Genomic DNA, 26,455 nt, shown 5'->3' on the forward strand with positions numbered 1-26,455 from the left:
TAGTCTGTGATAACTTCGATTTAAAAAAATAAAGAAACAGACTCAAGGAAGTAAAGTGTTTGGAGAGGTCAGGAGGGACACATTTTTAGGAAGAGCTGGAACAGGATTCTTTAGCAAATTACCGCAGCGTTTTTGAGCTGGGTTTCCGCTTGGAAAATCCTTCATAGATATGAGTACAGCTGTTGTGATGTGTAAATAAGAGCCCTAAAGCTATTCCATCATCGCCTCCAGAGCTCAGGCCCAACACAGTGTGCTCAGATGTGCTGCTCACATCTTCCCTTTACATTTTACAGAGGCGACTTCTATTTTTAACTCTGCACTTTCACCTTGTTTGAACCAATATTTTTTTACTGCAGATCTAGAAATGAAGTAGCAGCCCTGCTGAACAGAGAGGGTCGATGCACACAACCAGGACAAACTGTCTCTCTCTTTCTTTGCATTATTGTTGGCATCGGTGTGTGTCAAGAGACAATGGAAGAATGCAAGGGTAAAGTGAAACCGTTGGGAGAGTTACAATGCCTGCTGTGTCGGTGGAGGAATGACATGTTTTATTGCAGATGGAGCAGGTGAAGGCGTCTGCTTTTCCTGTTCCAGATACAACATGGCATTTCTTCTCTGCACTCCTCCTAGCATTCTCCTCTGGCTGCTGCTGTGGATACACAACCTCACTGCTGCTTCCAGGAACTACAGGGCAGGGTTGTTGTTGCCAGTCTTCACACCACATTTACAGACATCTTTATAATGCAGAGTTGGTCTGCCAACAGGCCTGGTACCTGAACCCAACTCCCCATAAAGCACATCCTTGGGGATCCTGCCATCTTACATTCTGTGGGCATGAGCAAGTCAGTGTAGCTGTTGCTGAGACAGAAGTGCAAACATGCTGCAAATATGGGCTTGGAAGAGCACATCTTTGTGTTATGAGACTCTGTCCTGCCACACATGGCAGGTGCCTATTAAATTTATTTCAGGTTAACCTGCACAATGTATTACGTGTCTCCCCCACTAAGATACTTTTAAATGATTCAGATGCATCTGAAGGAGGTATCTTATATCCTCTTGAAAGAGATGACAAATTTCAGGGATATGCAAGACTCATCCCCAACGTCATGCATGAACACGAAGGAATTTCAGCGGTCACTTCAGGAGGTGGCTATATATGACTATCCTACAGTGGAACAGCAAATCCTTTGAAAAAGATCTGAGGTCATGCTGGTCCAGCCATCCATTACAGCATTTAAACGGCGTTTCCTTACCAATGTGAAGTGTTGAGCTGGCGCCCCACAACAAATAATAATAATGATAACGATAATCGTTTGCATTAACAGCAATTTGAGTGCTCAAAGTGCTTCAGATACATTGGGTTGTACTCAGCGTAGCACTAAGGAGAATGTTCTGCTGACGCAAAGTTTTCTCTTGCACAATTGAATCTTCACCCCCATGCACCCCCATCTGTTCTGGAGCTCCCCACCAACCCTCCAGAGCAGATTTGGGGGTGACATAGGGCATGCACAGGTAGAGGATTGGGAGGGGAGACCCATTGCACTAGAAATAATTTCTATGCTAGCATAAATATTTAGTTGAATGCCACCCCATTGTTTGTTTCTTGTGTGCATGATGAAAAAAGGATAAGATGACAATCCCTTGCCCTGGAGAGATTTCACCAGAGGTTTTCAACCTTTTTGAGGCTGCGGCTCCCTTGACCAACTACATTATAATGTGGCACCCCTGTGGGGATCAGGAACCTAGTTATGTCACCCCTTGCTTGCAAAGCTGGCAGCTTCTCATCCTTTTTTGAACACCCTCCAATGTTCATTTCCAACAGCAAGGGCTGGTGGACTGGCTGGCTGGGCTCCCTCACCCACTTGCTTGCTTATTCCGAGGCCACCTCAGCTCCTGGCAACCAGCACCTCCTGACCAGCCCCAGAGGCAGAGGCACCATTTGCCTGCGGAGCTTGTAGCCAGGGCTGCTGCAGTAAACAGCCACAGAAGCCTTTGGGAGGCAGAGATGCAAGAAGGCATCAGAGGGAGGGAGGGAAGGAAAGAAGGACAGAGGCCAGTATTGCCTGTGGCACCCCTGACTATCATTCAAGGCACCCCAGGGTGCCAAGGCACACTAGTTGAAAACCACTGGCTTACATAATCCAGTATTCAAGGCAGAGGAAATAATAGAAGAAAGAGAGGCTAATTCACTCCTAATTCTCATTCTTGTCCAACAGCATGCATGGAGCTAGGTGTGGATGTTATCCATCACACCATTGTTACGGTTGCAACACACGTTTTATTTTTTTAAAAATGTTACTCACTCAGGCACCTCTCCAAAGCCCTCCAGAGGTTTTGTTTCCGCAGCATATATCTTGGCGTACTCCCTTGCCGTGTTCTGAACATAACATTCCTATATAAAAGAGAACCCAGTGGCATGGCAAGAAAGGAAACAATTAACACAGTTAACCGTGGCCATAGTTTAAAAGCTTGGATGTCCCCACAGGCCTTGATTACAGAAGGGTACAGCAAGCACTTACCTGCAGTGCCAATTTGTAATTCTTTTTCATGAGTTCATCGTTGTTCCTGGTCCCATATGCAATGGCATTGTGCACTTTCAGAACACAGGGGTGTCCGGGGCCGAACACGGGAACTAAGCCTTGCATGACTTTGCTTCGGAAAGCCTTTCGGTGCACTCCTTCCCCAAAATGAAGCTCTTCGGTTATAATCCTCCCATGCAGGCTGTTGCCGAAATAACTATCACTGATGAAATCTTCCCTGAACATAAGCTCTAAGAATTCAATCTCTTCCAACCCTACAAATATATAAATATGCATAAGACCTCAACGAAGAAACTACATTCTGCTGAGTAAAATAGTTTACGCATATGTGCACCAAAGAGAAATCAACTGGGGGGCAGGGAGGAATCAAACTAGAGGAAGCAAAGGAGACAGAAAGAAGGCTCAGGGGGGGAAATGTATGAGGGCTTCTGGGATTTTTCATGCCCTTCTTAATACTGCAGAATCACATAATTTTTGAAAAGCATTTCTGATAGTGAGGGTTACTATGTAGTGGTTTTTGATATACTGCAAGGTACTGCAAAATGTTAGTACTGATTCTGAGGCTGATTCGTACTACCGACAGATTCGTGGTTGCCATGTATCTCTTCCTCCTGTTGGCCATGTCTTGCTCATGGTATCCACATTAAGGTACTGTAATTTTGGCAGTGTGCAAAACTGGTAGATTATGTTCATGGTGAATCAGTCACTTAACCCACATGCCACAGCAAACAATAATTGGGTGGAACCCCCTAAATCTGTTCCAGAATTTATATGAATAACCTGCTTAACCACCCCAATATCTATAGACCTCCAGGCAGTGCAGTGTTGACATCAACAACCACTATATGACAGCATCCAAAGATAAGACTTCTTTCTATGGTGCTCATGTAGCAAATGAACCCTTTTCAACTTTTCTTCAACTTTAGACGTATTTTTTTTAGGGAAGCAACAAGTATAGCCATTTACATATATAGTATATAGCTCTGTAACCTTAATTATATTCTTTTGCTATTTTGTTATTGTAACCTTTTTCTTTTCTTCCTGTTTACTTTAATTCACTGTAATGTTTTCAGTTCAAATAAATGACAACTTTCGACTTGGGCAGAAGAGGAATAAACTCTGTGATGAAGGTTGATGTGGAGCTTAAAGCATCTGTGATCATGCATGGAAGCATACAAGGCTTCAGGTCCTACGTGGATCTTCATTGTTGGAAATGCAGCCTGAACATGCTGTGGGGAAGGCTAATCCTTCTGGCATGTGGTGATGTGGTTGCTGTGTATTCGGGGTCAGGAAATCGGTAGGGAATCTATGGCCCTCCAGATGCTGACGGACCCTTCCATCCCGAACTGCATTCTTTACCATTTCTACGACTACCTGGGAGTCCCCTCTTAGCAATTCCATCCATGTATCAAATTCCAATAGCAAAGGCACACAAAGGCGCATTTGCAGGTAACGAATGAAAAGGCATGAAACTGTTTTTAAAGGGGACAGAATGATCAATCCTGATTCTTGAAGAGTCAGAACAACTAACCATCCACCAGACTGAATAAGCTAAAGCTGACTAGCACAATATGTCCAGGAATGATGAAACCTGTTGGCAAAAGTGTTATCTATGTTTAGCACGGGCAAAGCAAAACACATGCTGGTGCGATTAGAGAAATAGCAACATATGGGGAAAGTATTTCTCGTCTCTTAATTCCTTGCCTTTCTCCTTGGGTAGTGTTACATAGCACAAGACCTTGCAAAGGCCACATGTTTGGGCACCGGGAATGCTTGTATCAAAACAGTTCATTGTTATGGTTCCTTTCTCTCAGCAGAGTCCCCTGTGGGGCCACTTCAGCTGCTTCAGTTTCAATGGGGCTTTCTGACCCTGCAAGCTAAAGCAGCAACCTTCGCCAAGCGAGTGAGGCAGACCCAGGGAACCATAAACGATGGGGAACCTAGGTATAATGTTCCTCTTCAAGAAAAAAAGTCAAAAGCAGAATGTGGGCTAGGCTCTCAAGGAGTGGCTGATGCGATCAGCGTAGGAGAGCTCAGAATAAGGTGACTCAGTGTTGATGGGAAGACTCTTCATGTATACTCAGACAGACTTCCTTGTACATTACTGCTTCACATATTTCAGGGCAGACATTACAACCATCTCTGTCACTGCGTCCTAACAAGCCCTGGCTCAAATTAGTAACAGCTATGAAGAATATGCCCAAGTACGATTATGCCTTGGCACGATTCTCCATAGGTGAACAGGAAGAATTCCAAATGGACTTACCTTCAACATCCTGAAGACTGGAAAGATGTTCCAATACTGCAGAGAGAACAAAAACAACACAGGCAAGGTTTAGACAGTAAAATAGCACCTTTAATTGTGGTTTGTCTTAAGAGACAATATGTTAGAATTTACCTTCGGAGGTCAGGTGAAATTCTGCAGACGCTTTCCCATACATATTCTTCAAGCAGCAGTGGTACAGCCCTTGGTCCTTTTTACCAGCTTGAACTATTGCCAGGGATACTGGAAAGTCATCTCCTGCACTAGAAGAGATGTTAACATTGGAATGTTTGTGTTTTAATACCTTTTCTGCTTAGTTTTTTAGAGGTTTGTGTGATCTTTTTGTCTTCCTTCCCCTCTCCCTCTAGTTCCCCACCCCCATTACTGGAATGTAGGGAAATATGGCCACTGTTATTAGTTATTGCTGCTGGAACAGTAGGCAAGTAAGTGGCTAGGAAGGAGTTATTATTCAGCTCAGATTTAAATCCAAGCTGGGGAAGAACATGGAAGTCATAATACTTGCCTTGATTTTAAGGCAAGCACTATGAGTTGCTGAATCTCATACTTAGCAACATTTCTAACAGATATGGTGCGCCAAATTTGAGTCAGGCCTAAAAGCAAACAAGCATGTAAATAAATGCACATGAATGACCCAATTCCATGTATACATCTGAAGTCACTTGACAGCTATAGGGTACCACACTCACCTATACCACCCACTCCAACAGCATAGGTTTCATATGTTTACAAAATGTGCAAAGGATTTTTTATAGGAGCTATAATCCATAAATGTTCATTTCAAATATATCTACAGGATGCAGTACTTGGGTTTTTTTTAATACTACTTTTATTGATTTTCAATCAATAAATTTTGAGAAAACAAAACAAGATAAATTTTGAGAAAACAATTGTTACAACAGTAAACCACAAATAACTTGTCCTGATAAAATTACAGGCCATGTGCTGTACTTGTTGAATTTGTTAGTTCTGTTGCCACTGGTTCCATGTGCTCTGTCAATGCTTAGAACGTGTGTTAGAATCCAGGAATCATTTAGGATTAAATCAATCAAGCCCTGCTTCTTTCACTGGTTCTACTGACTAACTGCTCTATGGTACAATAATTTATTGTATCCACAAATTGTAGAGATAATCCACACACACAACCAGTCCTCATCCACCCCTCATTATGTGTACTGCTGCTTGCAGGAGATTCCTACCAATAACTCGTCTTCCAGACAGCAGCACTCCCGTACCTATAGAACTGTGCACATGGCAAGGCTGTTTGTTGCTCAGCCTGTACCAAAAGTGTCATGGGCTTTGAAGACAATAAAACTCAGGATGCAAGAGAGAAAAGTGCTAAGAGGAAGGCATGCTCGGCAAATCCACACCACGATCAACTCCCACCTGGAAACCAATGTCCCCACTGTGGAAGGATGTGTGGATCAAGAACTGGCCTCCACAGTCACTTACAGACTCATTGTTAAAACCGTGTTTATGGATGACAATCTTACTCGGCTACGAGTGATCACCAAAGAAGAAGAAGAAGTGAATGAATGAATGAATGAATGTTACCCAGACAATCTGAAGGTTGTTGAAGTAATCCATTATTACAATATCTCTTCACTAGGTGCAGCTGTCATTTCTCTCCATCCCATGATACCATCAGAGCTTTGGTCATCAAAATAAGCACACTCCCTAACATGCACACTCCCCTCCACCCATCCAAATGGCATTGAAAAGCATGTATGTTTATTGCGTAGCTCTCCTTACCTTCTGTGAACTTGGGCAAGTAGCTTAGAGTCTTTAGTCCATGTAATGGTGGAGTCTTCATGAATTTCACTAAACTGGCAGCACAATTTGATATTTCCAGAGAGGTCAGGGAACAGTTCAGCTTGGATTTTCTTCACCAGCTTTGGTGCTTGAAGTAAGACACAATTCAGTGAGTGGCTTAAACACATAGTAAAACCTCAGGACCAATTTAGACATTACATGTCTGTTGACATGTCATTCCTGTAAGTTCATTGTAAGAGTTTAAAAATAACAATGATGCATACACCTTGTAGATTGTGAACCATGCAGATTTATTTTGCTTAGGGCTATGGGTTTCTTTTCTGATGAAAAATCAATCAACCTTTTCACTTTACCCTGGAGCAGCGTTTCCCAAATTTGGGTCTCCAGCTGTTTTTGGACTACAAGTCTCATCAACCCTAGCTAGCAAGGCCAGTTGTCAGGGATGATAGGAATTGTAGTTCAAAAGCAGCTGGACATCCAAGTTTGGGAAACACGAGTGAAGCGATTGTAGCAAGCAAATTAATATTCTTCCATAATATTGTTTATTTCTTTATAAATGTTTATTTAAATGTTCTAAGTCAGTGGTGGGTAACCTCTGAGCTTCCTGGTGTTTATTTATTTCCATTTATAAAATCTTTTAAAATATTAGGATGGCGTATGACAACAACTCCCATCGGTGCCAACCAGGATGATGGGATTCATAGTCTAGCAGTACTGTACTTGGAGAGCCTTTGGTTCCCTAACCCTGTTTTGAGTCCAAACCCTGGCCCTGAAGATGGGAGCCACAGCTTCACATATATGTTCATGTGCCAAACTATCACTAGCCCTGAGTCTAATTAAGCAGCACTGTCCACAATCCAATTAAACCAGAGTGGTTTGATTTAATTCTAAACCACGTTTTTTATATTATATTTAATAAAAGGAAGGGCACACAAGATGGTAGTTATTAACTGATTGGGTAAGGACTCACAGTTTTGTAGAGAAAACTAAGCATGTATGCAATAGCTGATTTCTCACAATAACCATTTCTTGGGACTGAGACGTCAGATGATAGCAATACTTCTCTTTTGGTAAACAATATTGAATTGGGGAGAGCCCATACTTCAGTGGTACAACTCATGCTTTGCATATAATAGTTTCTACATTCAATCTCTGGCAGAGGTGCCAGCTTGTGAGGCCGATTAGGGGGGCAATGTCACACACATGACATCACACACGCCTGGTACAGGACATCAAGAGCAACTAGGGGTGGAGCTTAGCATGGTGACCATGGAGATTCAATGGCCACTGGCAGGACTCTGCTTTGACCCTCCTTCCCCTTCATGGCAGTAGGAGGAAAAGGAGGAGCAGCAGCCGGCCACTGGATCCGCACTGTGCTAGGCTCCGCATTTTGCCTCATTGCTTATGGGACATTGGGGGACCCCGGCCCCTATCCCTAAAATACTGAGGGGACCAACACGGGCTAGGCCCCTAGAGCTGGCACCCCTGATCTCTGGCATCTCCACCTACAAAGCAACTCAGAAAGCAAAGACAGGAAAGACCTGTGTCTGGAGCCTAGGAGAATTTCTGCCCAAGGACTGCTGATGTGTAAGGACAATTTAAAAAAATAAATCAGTTTCTAAACTTACCTTTGCTGTCTTTTTTGCAAGGCAGTTTCCGTTGTTCCCTCTTCTCTTCCCTGTGAGTTGGCCCAGCCTCTGTTTTTGAGACTTTTTTGGCACAGCTGGCCTGGTTGCAAACATTTTCCTTTGCTTCAAGGCGCGGCTTCTTAATTTGTACCTTTGGTGCCATCTTCTTCTTTACGGTTTCTTGCTTACGCTTCACGTCTTCGGTGCTACTGTGATGTGAGGGTGCCTTGCAGGGTTTGGAGGATTCCTGCGACTTCGTCTTCCCTTCTCCTGCAGTTGCTCCTGAAGTGCATGGCTGAATTTTGACCTGCGGCAGCTGTTCCTGAGAATGATGGCTGTTCTTGGAGGCACAAGGCAAGATGCTGACTAAGTCCCCTATTGCATGCTCTGATGAATTTAGGCTTTGCCTCTCACCATCTGTGAATGCTGTGGCTTGATTGTGACCTATAGATGGAACTACACACTCTTCCACTAATCCCCCTTCAGACACACCAGCTTGCTCACTGGAAAGGACCACGAATGGATGCACAAAGTCTGTAATATCATGCCAAGAATACATCTGTTCTGAATTAATAAGTGCCCTCATGTAAGGCTCCACTTCCTCTAGATTACAGTCAGTGGGCTTTTGAGTTTCTCTGGCACCCCTTTCACACGGGATTATTTTGGTCTGACTTTCTCTGCCTACATGCTGGTACTCATCCTGTTGTAGTTCACTGTTTTCGTGCCAGGAATGTGTGTGTTCTGAATCGATTAGATTCCTCATATAAGGTTCTACTTCAGTTTCCTCGGGATCATGTGAAATAGACATTTGTCTTTCTCTCTCACACTGGACTGTTTGAGTGTTACTTTTTTCCACCACCCTTTCATACTGATTCTGCCAGTGTTCATCCTTATCCTTCTTAACTCTGACTTGCATGGACTCAGTTTGCCTTAGGCTTTCAACTGCCTCTGGTGCAGTTGTACCAAACTTTCCTGACACTAGTTCGTTTGTACTACAACCTTCGCATATGCTTTCCTGTAGAATCTTACGCTGAGCACAAACGATTGAATTGCCTACCATATGGCTTGCATTTTGATTATCCTGACCTGTACTGTGACACTCATTTCTGATAATACTTGAAGGCTGAACAGTGTTTAAAGCTGCTGACTTGCAAGGTTCCGATGGAGAACATGCAAAATCCAATCCTAACTCTAAATGGTCAGTAACGCTAGATTTTTTTCCTGATACCGTTTGATGAGAATCTGATGGTGGCATCATATATTTGCATTCTAGGGCAGTTTGCCCTATGCTTGTCCCAAAGTCCCTATTTTCTTCACTCATGTCATTTTCATTGTTCTTGTTTATTTCTAACAGAACTTCAGTGTAGAATCTAACTTTGTATGATGCTGTGAACACTGGTTCTGCTTTGTGCCCCTCTATTTTTTCATTGCCCTCAACAGCTTTAGGCTCAGTAGCTAAAACTGAACTATGTTCTTCCGTGTGGTAGCTGCAGTTCTGTGCATCAGATACAGCTTGAACATCTTTACCATTATTGCCTCTCAAAACATGATAAATATCACAATTATTGTCACTTCGAGCTTTCATTTCTGACTCAGTTCCTTTCTCCTGAAATTTCTCTGCAACGCTTTTATCGACCGCTGTAAATGAAAAGTGTTCTTCAGTTCCAAATTGATCATTATTTTTGCCAGAGAAATTACTGGATGAATCCTCTTTCAGTGAAAGCTCAGCAAGATTAGCACACTCTTTTATTCTCGAGTGGCGCAGTGTAACATGAGACTCTTTAGTAGGCATCTCGTCAGCCTGCTTTGCTTTGGGGCCATCTGTACAATGAACAATCTGTTCAATACAAGACAATGGGCTGGGATAATTAGCAGGTAGGCCTTTTAACATTTCTTGGCCATGTTCTAAAGGATCGCCTGGAGCTTCTGTAAGTTTCAATGGAGATTCTACTCTACAAGACTGGAAGCCACCATCAGTCATAATTGTTTCTTCCAGATAAGCAGACATATGAGCAGATCTATTATGATCAGGCTTTTCCTTTTGGATATGGCTGCTTAATGGATGAACAGATGGCTTTTCTGTTTCGCGTCCAAAGGCAGAGCACAGACACATGGCATCTGTTTCTGCAGGTAGTGCAAGAGAGCTGTTGTCCGTGGATGGACGGCTACATGCTCCATCTCCTTTTAGCGCACTGCAGTAATCAGTGTGGACTTTCATTACTCCTGCCAATTCTGTGACAAGCTGATTATCTTCTGTTAGATTTCCTGGCACATGCTGCCTAGTGCTTACATCCCTCGCAATGTTCAGCCCTTCAACCTCCTTGGCAGCGTCAGTCCCAGCTGCTGAACTCCCAACTTTGCTGCTTGCGCAAGTGAAGTCACAGGCCCAGTCTTCTCCCTCATAAAGAAGCATCTGTAACTGCTCGTGCATGGATGATAAATCAGCATCTCTGACCTCAGGTTCTGCAGCTTCCAAGGTTCCCTGGGAATCCGATTTGGACAGATATTGAGCACAGGGAATATCATGGACTGCTTTTACCTCATTAGACTCACAGGGCTTCCCTCCACAGGCCTTTGCTCTTTCCGTCTGTATACTGGGCACAGACAAAGGAGTCAGAATGTCACATAAGCCTTCTTGCTTAGAAGTGACATTGGGGTGTTGTGTTCCAGGCGGCACATTGCGGCTTGCCGTATCGTCCGTGATTGTGAGATGAAGAGTTTGATCCCAGCACGGCTCCCTCTCATTATGAGTCCCATTGGACACACAAAGGCCAGCAGAGTTTTCCAGCACTGCACTGCCCGTTGGAAATTCATTTTTGCCACTGACCTTTCCTGAAGCTGACTTTTCAGAAGCAGGGCTTTTTACAGGGGAAGATTTGAAAACAAATCTCTCGTCTAATACAGGCTCTGTTATAAATAGTTCCAGATTACCACTGATTGGCACTGTGTTGTCAGAGTCAGCTTCTTGTTGCTGTACCTGGAAGAAAGAGGGCGAGGAAGGAATGAAGAAATAAGACATGTTTATGAATTACGAATTAGGCTATTCAATCAGAAAGCCCAGGTGGGACTGGGCCCCAAAATGATAATACAGTGGTACCTTGGTTTTTGAGTGTCTCAGAAGCCAAACGTTTCAGTTTTCGAACGCCGAAAACTCAGAAGTCATTGCTTCCATTTTCAAATGCGCCTCAGAAGTTGAATGGCTTCTGTGGTGTGTTTTTCAATTTTCTCAATGAAAACTGCAGATGGCCCTTTGCACCTCGGTTGTCGAATGTTTCAGTAGTCGGTCTTCCAGAACAGATTAAGTTTGACAACCGAGGTACCACTGTACTCTAATGTGCGACTAACCCCATGATTTATCAACACCCATATTATTCCTATTATCCATTCAAGTCAACACGCTAAGGCGTGGTATGTATGAAGTCATGTAGGTTTAACAGGGTTGGCCTTGACTAGGGTACATGCATAGGGACTGCAAAAATAAGGCCTTTTCAGGCCAACATTTAGCATTTTCAATGGGGGAAATGTAAGCACACACTTTACCTTTCCACTGGAATCAATGAGACATAAAAAAGGTTTAACTTTTGCTAGTTCATGCACCTAGTTTAAAATCTACTATTACTTTAGCTTAAGCCATGCTGAAGTCATATACTGTAAGTGACCAGGGATAGATCAATTAATAATCTTCTTATGCTTTCAAATGATGACTTCATGGAGAAACTCTGGACCAAGTCAATGAACTCACTCACCCTGATCTAGTGATTCCTTGTGGGAATCCCATACCCAGAAGGAGAGGGAAGGTCTAAATCAGGTGTGGGAAACCTCCCCACCCCTGCAGATGTTGTTGAACTACAACTCCCATCAGCCTCAGCAAGCATGGCCAGGGGTGATGGGTGTTGTACAACATCTGCAGTGTTAAATGTTTCCCTCATCTGGTCTACATCTACAAAGCACTTCATGTGGAGAGCATTCCTTTCTTTTGTAGCGACAGGGGAAGCTCTGCTAGGTGAGGTCACATTTCTGCAAATCAGAATCAACATGAGACTCTGGATGAGAGGAGTACTTGTGTGTGCGTTCATGAACCAAAGCATGGCACCTGTTCCTTTTCAACACTGCAGAAGGCAAATGCCCTTTGGGTTGTTAAAGGTAGGAGAGCCTAGTTTCTTAGATCAAATTAGTATCCATAGAGCTTGTAGCCTTCCAAATTCCACCAGTCCCACTCAGATAGCCAATTGTCAAGGATAATGGGAGCTGGAGTCTAACACCACCTGGAGAACCACAGGTTTCCCTACTGAATGGCATTCAGTAAAATTAATGAGCAAATGAAATGTCAATTAAATATAAAATAAAGCATTTAATGATCAGTAATTCCATTCAGCCACAACAGCTAATAGCTGCAGAACTCCATATGCAGGAACAACGCATTTCTTGGTATCCAGTGCTGAAATAATAAGGTAAGACCATCACCTTCAGATCAGGTTTATGAGCTTATGGAAGCATATGCTTGGCCACTGGTAGAAGAAATACACTAGGCTAGTTTGAGATTGGTCTGGTTCAGTAAACCAGTCTTAGTTCTTATATATACCATTGATTTATAACTCTTACCAGAAGGGACCCCTGGCTATTAAACTTCAGTCAAGAGAGGAACAGCTTTTTTTAAAAAAAAAAATCCAAACAGATATAAAACCATGGATCAATTTATAAAGATGATTATTTTTAATCAAATTAAGAGGATTTGGAAACCTGTAATCTAGAATTTGATTTACTGCAGTGATGGTGATCCTATTCCTCTGGTTGCAATACACGTTCCCAAACCTCAGTGTTACCCACTAAAATATATTTTGGTACATTACTTCACTTGCATTCAGTGAACACAAGCTTATTTTGAAGTCTTAAAATTCAGTACAATTTAGGGTGTAACTTTATGCACTCTTATGCAACAGCAATTCTCACTAACTTAAATTGGGCTTACTTCTGAGCAGGAACGTATAGGATTGCAGTGCAAGTCAAGTGCTCCTCTGACACTTTTCGCATTGACAGTCACCATTTCAATTTTTAAGATTAGCCTTCTGCAAAATGTCAGCTCCGTTTCTTGTTGCTTGGTACACCCTCTGCCTAAACTGTGCCTAACCTTTTACTAAAATACTTGCTGGGATTTTGCTAACATCATATGATCGGTCTACCCACATGAGGTGGTAGTGTGAAAAATGAAAAGGGACAGCTGTCTCCAAGTTAGCAGAACTGCTAGATCAAACAGCCGATTGGTAATATGTTCTATAATATATGCTGAGCTCTGTGTTTCTGGCAGTGTCTACCTATATTACCGGTACTTTAAAAAATGCTAAGTATCAGAGTTTCAGTCAGCAAAGTTTCAAAATGTAGAGACAATGCCTTCAGAAGGCTGAGGTTTTGATGCCATCATGGTTCAGATGAAGAGCAGCAGTTCCTGATTAAGCAGAAAGGATGTGGTCAGCAGAAACCATACATGCTCACCCACCTACCTGCTTCCCATGGTGTCAAGAACATGCTTCTCCCCTGACCTCAGTTATATAACTGAGTTACGTAATTCCTGCCATTATTATTCATCGATGTTATTGTCAAAGCTATGATAAAGAAGTAGTAAAATATCCATCCCTGAACACAGGTGGTAAATGTTGACAAGTGGCCCTGAGAAGCAAGAGTATGAACATACTCAAGGCAATCCTGAGGTTTGCAGAAGTGCAAAAAATCTTCAGCATAAAGAGGGCAACTCCCAACCCCATCAATTTCAAAAGGGACTGAACATGACCAGCAGGCATGGAATATTTAATGCCAATTGTAAAAGGAAACTGGAAACTGGATTGTACTGCTTGAACTCCTTACAGGTTGCGGCATCTTGAAGGAAAGCATGGCTGCTGGCTAGCGGGATCTCTGAACGAAAGCAGACCATCAGGAAAGTGAGGATACACTGCATCATTAAGGAGGAAATCGAAAGGGAAAAGGCAGCATTTTGGGTCACTGTACAATCAACTGTATTATTTTCAAAATCTCTTTCATCGTGTCTAGCTGTGGCATTTACAAAAACAAGCCTCTTTAGCAGTTAGGCCAGATTTCCACCATCTAGCAAGTGCGCAATTTTATACTAAATTGGCCAGAGTCTAAAAGGGCTGAGTGTGAAATATTTAGCTCTGGCATACCTTTATTTGGGGAAGTCAAATAAATGGTGAAGAAGACGCTCCACCAGTTTATCATCACAAATACAATGCCTTAACTCGTAAGGCGTTTTTCTATACAGGTAGCTTGCACCTTATCTTTATTATACTTGTGCGATCTTAGTTATGTGTAGATGGGGTGGCTAAAAAGGGGGGGAATGGAGGAAACACACCCTCCATTTGCTTTCCTTCCTGCCCCCCTACCACACCTGCAATCACGGGCTTCTTCAGCTTTGGCAAGTAACTCTGGCGGGATCCCAGAGCCCTTGCTCTTCCTTCCCAGAGCTGGGCAAGCAGGGGTGCCAACTCCTGGGAATTGAGCCCTCCAACATCCAAAAAAATGAGGGGGTGGAGAAGGCCAAGCACAGAGCTGAGCACAGCACGGCTTCAGTGGCCAGCTCCTCTTCCTCCTGCCATGGAAGGGAAGAAGGGTTGAAGCAGCCCCTTGCTGGTGGTGGCAGCGGCAGCAACAGGAGCTACCGGCCATAGAAGCCACCCTGCTGCCACATTTGGCTTCACCTCCTGGCTCCTCCCAACACCCTGATGTTGTGCATGCAACGTCACCCCCCCCCCAATTGCCCTGGCATGTTGATGCCTCTGTGGACAAGCAACCATACTCCTTGTAGGAGGGGTGGTTCTAGGGCTGCCTGCTTTTCAGCATTTTTGCATCTACACATTGGCCCTTGTGTAATAATAATAATAATAATAATAATAATAATAATAATAATAATAAATTTTATTTATATTCCGCCCTCCCCAGCCGAAGCCGGGCTCAGGGCGGCTAACAACAATAAAACAGTACAAAAGTACAGCATAAACAACACTATAAAATCATTCATTATAAAATTAATTAATTCAAGCCACTGGCAACCATTGGGCCAGAGCTCCGCGAAGATTGCCGAGGGAAGGAGTCAGGCTGTGCCCTGGCCAAAGGCCTGGTGGAACAGCTGTCTTGCAGGCCCTGCGGAAAGATGTCAAGTCCCGCAGGGCCCTGGTCTCTTGTGACAGAGTGTTCCACCAGATCAGAGCCACAGCCGAAAAAGCCCTGGCTCTAGTTGAGGCCAGCCTAACTTCTCTGTGGCCTGGGACCTTCAAGATGTTTTTATTTGAAGACCATAAGTTTCTCTGTGGGGCATACCAGGAGAGGCGGTCCCGTAGGTACGAGGGTCCTAGGCCGTATAGGGCTTTAAAGGTTAAAACCAGCACCTTAAACCTTAAAGAAGCGAGTTACCTGTCTTTGCCTCTGAGGGTATTATTGAAACTGGAGGGCCTCCTATTAGAAGATATGGGAAATTCTGTTCTGCCATTCTCAAACTTGTGAATTTGGTCTAATCTTGGTCTAATCAAGGAGTGAAATTAAGGTTCTCCACAGCTGATGGTTAAGTCAGAACTAAATGTTTCTTTTTCTTTTTTAAAAAATTCTGTTACTGTTGCAGTTCAATCATGCCTATGACTGTAGGAATCTCTGCCTAGTGAAGGAAAGGACTCTAAGTGAAAGAGAAAAAATATTGTTATATTGAGCCTTTCTAGCTCAGATGAAACCAGAGTTATTTATATGAACATTCTTAGTTTGAATAGGTTTAAATCTCTCATTTGCCTCTTTGTCCACCAGAAAGAATGTCCATGCTGCTACATCTGTATATTCAGTAACTAATCTGTATAGTCCTCCTCCTCCTAGCCAGTTATCACTAAGCAATCTCCTCTGCTGAGAATGAATCAAAAGGGATTTGTGCTTTTGCTCAGAGTCCAGAGGAAAACAGCCTATCCTGTTACAGCTTAATCACACTTGAAATGTGCCTTCTGAATTGAACATGCTTGCAGTATGACTTTTTCCCAACATTGAGGACAGCCTGCTGAAAACACACTGAGTTAATCTGGGAGACTGATCTATTGGGAAACTGAATTACTCAGTCTAATAACATCTTCATCTCATCAAAATAAGAAAAGGGGCACAGGAAGAGATTAGCTGATGGGATTTTCTGAAAGAATATTATGCCATGGTTGTGGAATTTAGCTCTCTAATATTCAGGATATGTGAACTAGCCTCTCTTACTGCCCTTTAAGCTGCACTGTGATTTTATTGTTCCCTACGATTTTGTCAATGATGTCACAGTGCAACATCTGCCGTAGTGATGTCATGGACGCCCACAAAGAAAATCACAAAGGGTGGTGGTAATCTGATTAAAAGGCAGCAAGGGCAAATGAGCCTTGGACAGTGAGGGTGAAGAACAAAAATGTGCCAAAAAGCTACAGCCAGGAGCAAAAACAAAAGCAGTGCCAAGCATCATCAAGACATCATAAACATTCAGCAAGATAAATATATAAATAAATATTTTGTTCCTGGCATCCGAATGGAGTGCGCTTCGGGGGGGGGGGTGTGTGTGACATAAAACCTCTGTGTTAGCAGCACCTAAGTGACCTCCCCGGTGCACAAAGCCTGGGCAGTGTGTCTGGAGGTCCTGGGCTGCCCAGATGTCAGGACCCCTCTCTCAGCCTCGTTGATGTGGTCCAAAGGAGAGCAGAGCAATATGTTTGGCACCCAGCTTGGCTGCAGGAGTTGCTGGAAGGAAGAAGACAAGGCACCATCCAACAGCCTTAGGGACGCTGCTCCAGATTTGTGTAGGGTTTTTACTACTTCTATTTGTTTTTGTTGTATGATTGTGACAGGCAGATAAAGAAATCTTGTACTTTTTTCTTGTTATTTATTAATCTAGTAGAAGGCATTGATTCAGTTTAGAGGTTGGTCTGGTTTGCATGTATTGTGAAACCACAGTTTAGTGTAAGCTCTCTCTTTCTCGCATTTCACACATTTCAGTAGCTTTCTCCCTTAAGATTTATGAGCAGGGGTCAGCAACTTTTTTCAGCCGTGGGCTGGTCCACTGTCCCTCAGACCTTGTGGGGGGCCGGACTATATTTTTTGGGGGGAGGGGAATGAACAAATTCCTATGCCCCACAAATAACCCAGAGATGCATTTTAAATTAAAGCACACACTCTCCTCATGTAAAAACACACTGATTCTGGGACTGTCTGTGGGCCAGATTGAGAAGGCGATTGAGCCGCATCCGGCCCCTGGCCCTTAGGTTGCCTATCCCTGATTTATGAGGCAGAGATATCTCCACTCAGTATTCAAGGAATTGCTTGGCTCAACTATTTACTTCTGTCTTAATTTTCAGCACACCACGTTATTTTCTGCCACGAGAACTCCTCATTTAAAATCAGTAAGAGTTACCTCAGGAGGGACCTCACTCTTGCTACGTTCCAATTAATGCCTTCTACATTTCTTGAGGGACGCGGGTGGCGCTGTGGGTAAAACCTCAGTGCCTAGGACTTGCTGATCGCATGGTCGGCTGTTCGAATCCCCGTCTTTTGGTCCCAGCTCCTGCCCACCTAGCAGTTCGAAAGCACCCTTAAGTGCAAGTAGATAAATAGGTACCGCTTTATAGCAGGAAGGTAAACGGCGTTTCCGTGTGCTGCGCTGGTGCTGGCTCGCCAGAGCAGCTTCGTCACGCTGGCCACATGACCTGGAAGTGTCCTCAGACAGCGCTGGCTCCCGGCCTCTTAAGTGAGATGAGCGCACAACCCTAGAGTCGGACACGACTGGCCCATACGGGCAGGGGTACCTTTACCTTTACCTACATTTCTTGAAGGTAGATTGACCTTCAAGGTACTATATCCAGTGCTTTTTTCAGGGGATACTCAAGGGTACACAGTACCAGCATCTCTTTTTGTTGTTGTTAAAAAGTGTGGCACTTACTGTAACAAAATTCATGATGAGTACCAGCACCTATTTTTCTAGAAAAAAGCACTTCCTATATCTGCTACAGTGGGTTGGATGAGGTCAAGGACTTGCCTATTATCAGTTTCACTGTTCACTGGCACAAGTTATTGGAGAAAATATATCACTGATCTGTTAAAAAAAAGAAAGTAGCAACTGATTTGTGTGTCAGAAGATAGATTTTTATTCATTTATTTTGCTTTTTAAGGTAAAAGCGTTCCTGATTTCTAAGTGACAAGCCAAAGGAGCAAACCATACTTTCTAAGGCAAATGTGGAAGATACTGTTTGAGAAGCTTGATTATTTTGATAGTTTTGTTTTTATTTTTGTATGTTTTATTATGGTTAATGGTTACTTACTAAAACTGAAACTGGAAATTGGTATGATGGGATTGAACTGGACTTGTAAATTATTCTACTCACTGATGCAACTGCAAGGCTTCGATAAAGTTGCTTTTTATTGATTTATGCTTGATTTTGTTTTATTTATCATCACATTTGTTGTCTCGTGTCCCTCTCCCCTGCTTTGCACTGTGATGACCCATGGTTATAAGCAGTAAATGTGAACTGAGTGGCATTATTTTCCTATGGTAGCTTGAAATATCAGATGTAATATCCAAATATAAATGAGCACACTGCACGATGGCCCAAATTCAGGAGTGACGTGAATAGCAGTATGTGATACATGCTGGTAAGTTGGTATAACTTACACATCAAGGGTGTGGAAGGACAGCAGGTTGCAGAAAGTACATTAGCCATGGGGAAAGAAGGTAAACAGAATTAACTTCTTATGACATAGCCATATGGAAATTCCCATTTCCATAGCTGGAAGGAGTTGGCGCTAGAGAGAACAGCTGGCTTCCCAGCTGCCTGACAAAAGGGTAATGCAGGGTGGGGAACAAAGAAGGGTCCTTGGTTTGGTGGCAGAGTGTATGATTTGCAGATGAAGAAAGATTGCAAGTAGACAGACTGTGAAAAATCTCTGCCCAAAGGCTTGGGAGAGCTGCTGCCTGTACAGAAGAAGCAGTAGTTATTTTTTTCTTCAATTAAAAAAATATATTTTCTGGGTGGCTTACAAATAAAACAAAACATAGAAACAAAGAAACAAAAAAGCTGATAGAAGCAGCATACATAAAATGACAATTAAAATGCCTTTGATATGGGTCATTCTGAAGAGAGCTTTGCAAAAGCAGGGCACCATCGCCATGAAGACTCTTTCCCCATTATCACCTGAGATGGCAGAGTTACTAAAATGAAGATATCTGAAGATTACTGTACTGTGCAGGCGGGCTTATTTTAGAGAATGATACTTGGGTCTCAGACCATTTAAGACTTCAAAGACAAGCACCGCCACCATTATTCTTTTTTATACCTTCTCTTATAACTCTGGAACGTGTGGTAACCCAGTTAGATTGATGGGCATCAGTAGGTTCATGAAAGACTGTTTCCCACAATCCATAATTAACTGGTGAAATTCACTAATCACAGTACGTGGTGATGGCAACAAATTTAGACAGACTTTTTAAAAAATGATATAAAGTTATGGTTCTATAGCCATAATACATCAATAGAATCTCCAGTGCCAAGGAGCAGTGTACATGTGAATACCAAATGTTGGGGTTAAACAACTGGGGAGAGCTGTTGCCTTCATGCCCTTCCACGGAACATCTGGTTCATCTCTGCTGGAAACTGAAACTGATTACTGAACAAGTCAGACATTTGGTATAACCCCTTCCCGCCCTTCCCCTTATTATATTTCTAAGACCATTTAATGCAATGTAACCCAACGCCCACTGCCACTGCTTTCTGCTGCGTCAGAGGGGCCAAGTCAGAAGGTAGAAGCATCGCAATCACAGAGGACAGTACTCAGTGAAACATTTTAAGAAGGGAATTGACCAACTGGAGCATGTCTAGAGGAAGGTGACCAACCAAGATGGGGGCAGAAACCAAGTCCAAATAGGAGTGGCTGAAAACACTGGGTATGTTTAGTCTGGAGAAGAAAATATTAAGGGGGATGTTGTAGTTGCCTTCAAATATCTGAAGGGCTATCACATAGAAAATGGAGCAGATTTGTTCTCCATGGTACCTCTGGTTGTGAACAGTATCCGTTCCGGAGGCCCGTTCACAACATGAAAGGAATGCAACCACAGCGGTGCGTCTACGCACGCGCGGGTTGCGATTCACCGCTTCTGCGTATGACATCATTTTGTGCGTCTGCACAGGCGCGAGTGGTGAAACCCGGAAGTAACTCTTTCCGGTACTTCCGGGTCGCCATGGGACGTAACCTGAAGCGGATGTAACATGAGGTATGACTGTACTAGAATGAATGTGGGGGAATTGCAAGGAAGTGGATTTCAACTGAACCTTTTAATAATAATTTATTATTTGTACCCCGCCCATCTGGCTGGGTTTCCCCAGCCACTCTGGGCGGCTTCCACAGAAACCAAAAAACACTAAAATATCATACATTAAAAGCTTCCCTGAATAGGGCTGCCTTAAGATGTCTTCTGAATGTCAGGTAGTTGTCCATCACCTTGACATCCAATGGGAGGGCATTCCACAGGGCGGGCGCCACCACCGAAAAGGCCCTCTGCCTGGTTCCCTGTAGCTTCGCTTCTCGTAATGAGGGAACCGCCAGAAGGCCCTCGGCGCTGGACCTCAGTGTCCGGGCAGAACGATGGGGGTGGAGACGCTCCTTCAGGTATACTGGGCTGAAGCCGTTTAGGGCTTTAAAGGTCAACACCAGCACTTTGAATTGTGCTCGGAAATGTACTGGGAGCCAATGTAGGTCTTTCAAGACCGGTGTTATGTGGTCTTGGCGGCCGCCCCCAGTCACCAGTCTAGCTGCCGCATTCTGGATTAGCTGTAGTTTCCGAGTCACCTTCAAAGGTAGCCCCACGTAGAGCGCATTGCAGTAGTCCAAGCGGGAGATAACTAGAGCATGCACCACTCTGGCCAGACAGTCCGCGGGCAGGTAGGGTCTCAGCCTGCGTACCCGGTGGAGTTGGTAGACAGCTGCCCTGGATACAGAATTGACCTGCGCCTCCATGGACAGCTGTGAGTCCAAAATGACTCCCAGGCTACGCACCTGGTCCTTCAGGGGCACAGTTACCCTATTCAGGACCAGGGAGTCCTCCACACCAGCCCGCCCCCTGTCCCCCAAAAACAGTACTTCTGTCTTGTCAGGATTCAACTTCAATCCATTAGCCGCCATCCATTTAAGGATTTTTTTAACGGTAAGAGCTGTTTGACAGTGGAACGAACTGCCTCAAGAGATGACAGGCTCTCCATCTCTAGGGGTATTTAACAGAGAATGGGAGGCCATTCTCAGAGTTCATGCAGTTGCATTCTGTACTGCAGGTCATGCACTGAGAAGGGTGTTTTGACTAGATGCCTTCCAGGCTCCCTCCCAACTCTTTGATTCTATGACTGAAGCTGTATGCTTCAGCAAGGGCAGAAAAAGTTAGGGCAAACAAGCAAGGGAAAAGCAATAGCGACCAGGCAGGATGCAAGTCCGACAAGAACCTAGGAAAGACTTGGAAATGGTCAGGGGAGACCAAGTCATAAGAGACTGAGGGAGAAACAAGAAGGTTCAAAGATACACTCAATGTGAAGCACAAAGTGAAGGACAGCCAACAAGTTCTTTGCAGCAGCAACAACCTTTCCGTGATTTATTTTATAGGAACTATTGTGAAAATGGAGTGAAAGGAAGCACAGAATCTCATGGGCAAAACTACAGGTTGTGTGGTCCAGTGCTTTCTTTTAAAAATTAAAGCTGCTTCAGGAAGTGGAAAATTCAGTGTCAAGGAAGGGGGTGCTTAATCCTTTTTCTCCTGGTTTTCTGCTGTTCAAAATACACACACTTCTCCAAGCAAGCACCACCAATATTTTGGCATTATGTTAAAGTCTGGCTTGCTTGCATTTCAAAAAATGCTCCAAATCTGAAGATTAAAAGATGGAAGCTACATGGTGTGCTTTGCAACCGAAATGAGATTTGAACTCATGCCTTAGTTCTGATCTATCCATCCTTGCTGCAACTGGGTTCAGTGATGCCTGACAGACTGATGCAAAGTGCAGACAACTGCGATTACAAATGACACTTCATCCAGATCAGAGAAAAGGTAGAAACTCAGGCCTCAGGGGTGTTCATGTGAGAGGGGAAGGTGAAAGCTTCACCCTAGGGACTGGCAACTATATATAGAGCAAAGGCCCACTCTTGCCACTTTCATGGATGTCAGGGAACTGACATTGGCTCAGAGGCGAGAAATAGAAGGGCAGTTGTGTTACAGGGAGCCTCTGAAAATCTTGCGAAGCAGTTCCTCTTCCGGGGAGGAGGAGAGCCCCACCTCCAGTGGGGAAGAGGTGCAAGGACCAGAGGATGCTAGTTAGAGTCTTAACACCGCTCCTGAGCAAGCCGGACAGGAGGGAAACACGCCCTTGCCATCGCGCATCCTGTGCAGTAGTCTGAGGTGCAGAGAGGGGAGGAGACGGTTGGGGGTAGCGAAACTTTTATGCTGGGGGAGGTACAAAAAAAGACCACTCCCGGATTCTGTTAGCGTTTGAGCCAGACATGAGCTTTGGGGCTCTTCACTGTAAATAGTTTGCACCAAAATAAAGCCTGTAAAACACAGGTCGCAGTCCTGCCTGGTTACTCTTGAGCAACTGCAACAGCACCCGACAACTCCCATCCCCGGTTTCCACCCTTGTCCAGTGTCAGCCAAACCCCTGTAGCTTAAATGCTCCTTAAAATAAAACACTGCTTCTAATGGGACACCTGTCCTGGATTAGCTACAATAAATCAATATCTGTATTTATTTCAGCTCCTCTAGGGAGATGGACGAGAAACATTTTTTAAATAACTCAAGAGCTTGCTTGAGTGGCACTAAGTGTGAAAGGCAGGAGAAACCAGAAGAGACCTGACTCTATGGGCTTTACAGGTCCCCAAGGGGCTGGTGTTTGATATGATCTTGATCTCCAGCCTTCATGCCACATTATGAAAATTAGTAAGTGTGAAAAATCAGGGGTGACACCAGAAAAATATACATATGGGGCTGGGCATAGGGATGGTGGGCAGAAAGAGGAAAGTACATTTTGGTAGAGAGGTTTTTTTTTTTTAACAATTGCTTCATTTCTGAAAGAGAAATAAAGCTATAATATATTAAGGTTACATTGGATAATACATAAAGGATAATACATGACTGTGATCTTGGATTAAGTAAGTAAAGCTATTTTAAACTTACTTCAGAGTGTGATCTGTTTCATTGCATGTGGGTAGAAGGGGGGGGGGGAGGGCAAGCTGTCTCAAGCAGTTGGTGTGGAATGAATGAAGGTTTAATATCCTATTCCTTGAATCAGGTAGTCATTCAAACAGATGAGTCTTTCAGTAGAAAATTGTTCTCTACAAAACAGGACACACATCCACTTCTTCCACCACAGAACAACCGTTTCTGACTGCGTGAACATGTGACGTAGCCTTGTTCCACTCATTATTTCATTTTCTTAAAAGAGCAGTTCTCAATATCTATTTCTTGGCACACTTGTGGAAGCTGGGCATATACCCAACATGAGATTATCTCAAACAAATATGGTCAAAACCACTTTTGAGTGAAGCAGAATGGAGAGTGGGATACATATCCTTTTCAGTGAGAAAAAGGTGTTTGCGTGTTCATCCTTTTCTGCTTCCTTGCAACTCCCTCACATTGTGACCAGCAGAGACCAGCTGTATCTAGAGAGCAATAGCACCTCAAAGGATGTCTGAAAGCAGTCAAAATGAGCTTGCAACAAGGTTGAAGATCACAGCATGACTAGCCTAACAATAACAAATGCTGCATTTTATTGGGGGGGTGTTCTTGTTCTTCTCTTGAATATGCATTTTGCGGTTTTATATTGTGGTTTTATCCTGTGAACTGCCCTGAGACCTGCAGGTATAGGGCATTCATTCATTCATTCTGATATATACTCAAGAGTCGCAAAGTGATTTCATGCTCTTTATTCAGCTCATAGTGGTGAGGAGGAATGAATGAAAGTCCCCTCAAAGTATCTGCTTTATATACATTATTTACACAATGGGCTGCACATGATTGGCTAATTCTGGAATTCTACTGTAAGCCAATCAGGTTGTGGATTCACTTATATCTGGAGCATGATTGGGTGGTTCCTGCCAACCAATCATACTGCTGCATTGTTCTAGGACCAATTAGACTGCTGCATTCTGAATCCTATTGTTCTAGGACCAATCAGACTGCTGCAATTTGGTTCCTATTGTTCTAGGACCAATCAGACTGCTTCAGTTTGGATCCTATTCAACTCAGTACATAACACATTCTCAATAATAATGTAAAATAGTAAAATTCTTGACAAAAGATTTTGGGATTAATAAAGCAATAATTAAATTCTTTATGAATGTTCCGTCTGACAGCTGTTTGTTCAGTTGCCCAAAATGATGTATTTGATTCCTTGAAGACAGCTGCCCTGGCTTCTGTCTTAACAGCTATCCCACTTTCTTTCATAATTAAAATTCTTCTTCCTTCCTTGTCCTCATCTAACCCTCTTCTCACTCCAGTCTTCACAGGGTCCCATTGAATTACTGAAGGCTGCCTTTTTGATTGGTTAGAAGGACAGATCCTGAAGCTGAGGCTCCAATACTTTGGCCACCTCATGAGAAGAGAAGACTCCCTGGAATAGACCGGCACAAGGAGAAGGGGATGACAGAGGATGAGATAGTTGGACATTGTTCTCGAAGCTACGAACATGAGTTTGACCAAGCTGCGGGAGGCCGTGAAAGACAGGAGTGCCTGGCGTGCTCTGGTCCATGGGGTCACGAAGAGTTGGACATGACTAAACGACTAAACAACAACAACATTGGAGACAGTCTGCCAGTCCTTAATTTGGTTCGATCTCAATTTCCCCCCCCAAGGGGTTAATCAAAAAATATTTGATGTTTTCTCTCTTTTTTTAAAATTTTTATTAAACTTTATTACAAACGCATAGACTTACACATACAAAGAAGAAATTTATACAATAAAAAAAACACGAAACAAACAACAAGCTAAAACACATACATCTAAAGGAAAAAAAAAACAACAAAGAAAAAAATTCCAATCACACCCTTACACACTTTGACTTCCATTAACCTCAGCTTTGGATTAAGTGTTCTACATAAATCTTCTGCAGTTATTTTCGTTTATCTTTACATGTCGTAGGAGTTAAACATCGTCTACTGTTAAATTGTTAATTCCCAAGTTGGTCTCAAGGTAACTTAAGAATTTGGACCAGTCTTCTATCTTTTTAATGGGGTTATCCCGCCTAATATATTGTGTGAGTCTCGCCAATTCCAAATATTGATACAATTTCACCTGCCACTCTCTCATTGTTGGTATTTCGGAGGATTTCCATTTCTTAGCTATTAGAATCCTCGCAGCAGTGATGGCGTACTGGAAGAAGGTCTGATCCGTCTTTTTTATTTCCTCCCCAATCATCCCTAAGAGGAACGCTTCCGGTTTCTTGGGAAAATTGTACTTCAAAATTTTCTTTAGCTCCTCGTAAATTTGTCCCCAGAAACCCTTCACTTCCTCACAGGTCCACCAAATATGAAGGAAGGTCCCCACCTTATCTTTACACCTCCAGCAAGTGTTGTCTGCTGTTCTATACATTCTCCCTAGTCTGGCCGGGGTCAGGTACCAACGGTACATCATCTTATAAAGATTCTCACGTAAGTCAGCACACACAGTAAATCTCATACCTTTCTTCCACAAAATTTGCCATTTGTCATAGCCTAGTTCATATCCTAGATCTTTGTTCCATTTAACCATTACCTCTTTAATCAACTCTTCCTTATTTTCACTTTCCAGCAGTTGCCTGTACATTTTAGATAATAGTTTGTTATTACTCTCCATAATCTCCACTTGAAATCTAGATTTATTTTCTCCCATACCTATTCTCTTATGCTCCCTCCATAGTGCACAAATTTGGTGCAGGTGAAACCAATCCTTAATTTTCTCTTTCAGTTCATCCTGCGATCTTAATTTCCACCCTTCTTCTGACTTAATTAATAGATCCTCATACGTCCACCTTTTACCTATCATATTTAGTTTCTTTATTTTGATGATGTCCACAGGTGAGAGCCACCGAGGGATACTTTGTTCAATCACATTTTTCTTCCTGTTCCAAACTTCTAAGAGTGATCCTCTAACTATATGATTATAAAAACCTCTATGGACTTTATCTTTTCCCTGCCAGAGGTAGGCATGCCACCCGAATCTTAAATCAAAT

At 43.2% G+C, this 26,455-nt stretch overlaps 1 protein-coding gene across 3 annotated transcripts in view; it reads right to left on the minus strand.

Annotated features, from left to right (window-relative positions):
* Positions 1-26,455, minus strand: part of ALPK2 (alpha kinase 2) — a 64,458-nt gene that overhangs the window by 15,966 nt on the left and 22,037 nt on the right. For 2 of the 3 annotated variants that reach the window (XM_082241745.1, XM_082241746.1), the window contains exons 5-10: positions 8,223-11,199; positions 6,574-6,721; positions 4,939-5,066; positions 4,807-4,842; positions 2,520-2,794; positions 2,304-2,392 (exon numbers count right to left, since the gene is read on the minus strand). In XM_082241745.1, the coding sequence (XP_082097871.1) occupies positions 2,304-2,392; positions 2,520-2,794; positions 4,807-4,842; positions 4,939-5,066; positions 6,574-6,721; positions 8,223-11,199 (3,653 nt within the window). Of the gene's footprint in view, positions 1-2,303; positions 2,393-2,519; positions 2,795-4,806; positions 4,843-4,938; positions 5,067-6,573; positions 6,722-8,222; positions 11,200-26,455 lie in introns of those variants that run through there. The other variant, XM_082241747.1, reaches the window with a different exon arrangement.

Source organism: Podarcis vaucheri, assembly GCF_965113315.1.
Source record: "Podarcis vaucheri genome assembly, chromosome: 11".
Lineage (NCBI taxonomy): Eukaryota > Metazoa > Chordata > Lepidosauria > Squamata > Lacertidae > Podarcis > Podarcis vaucheri.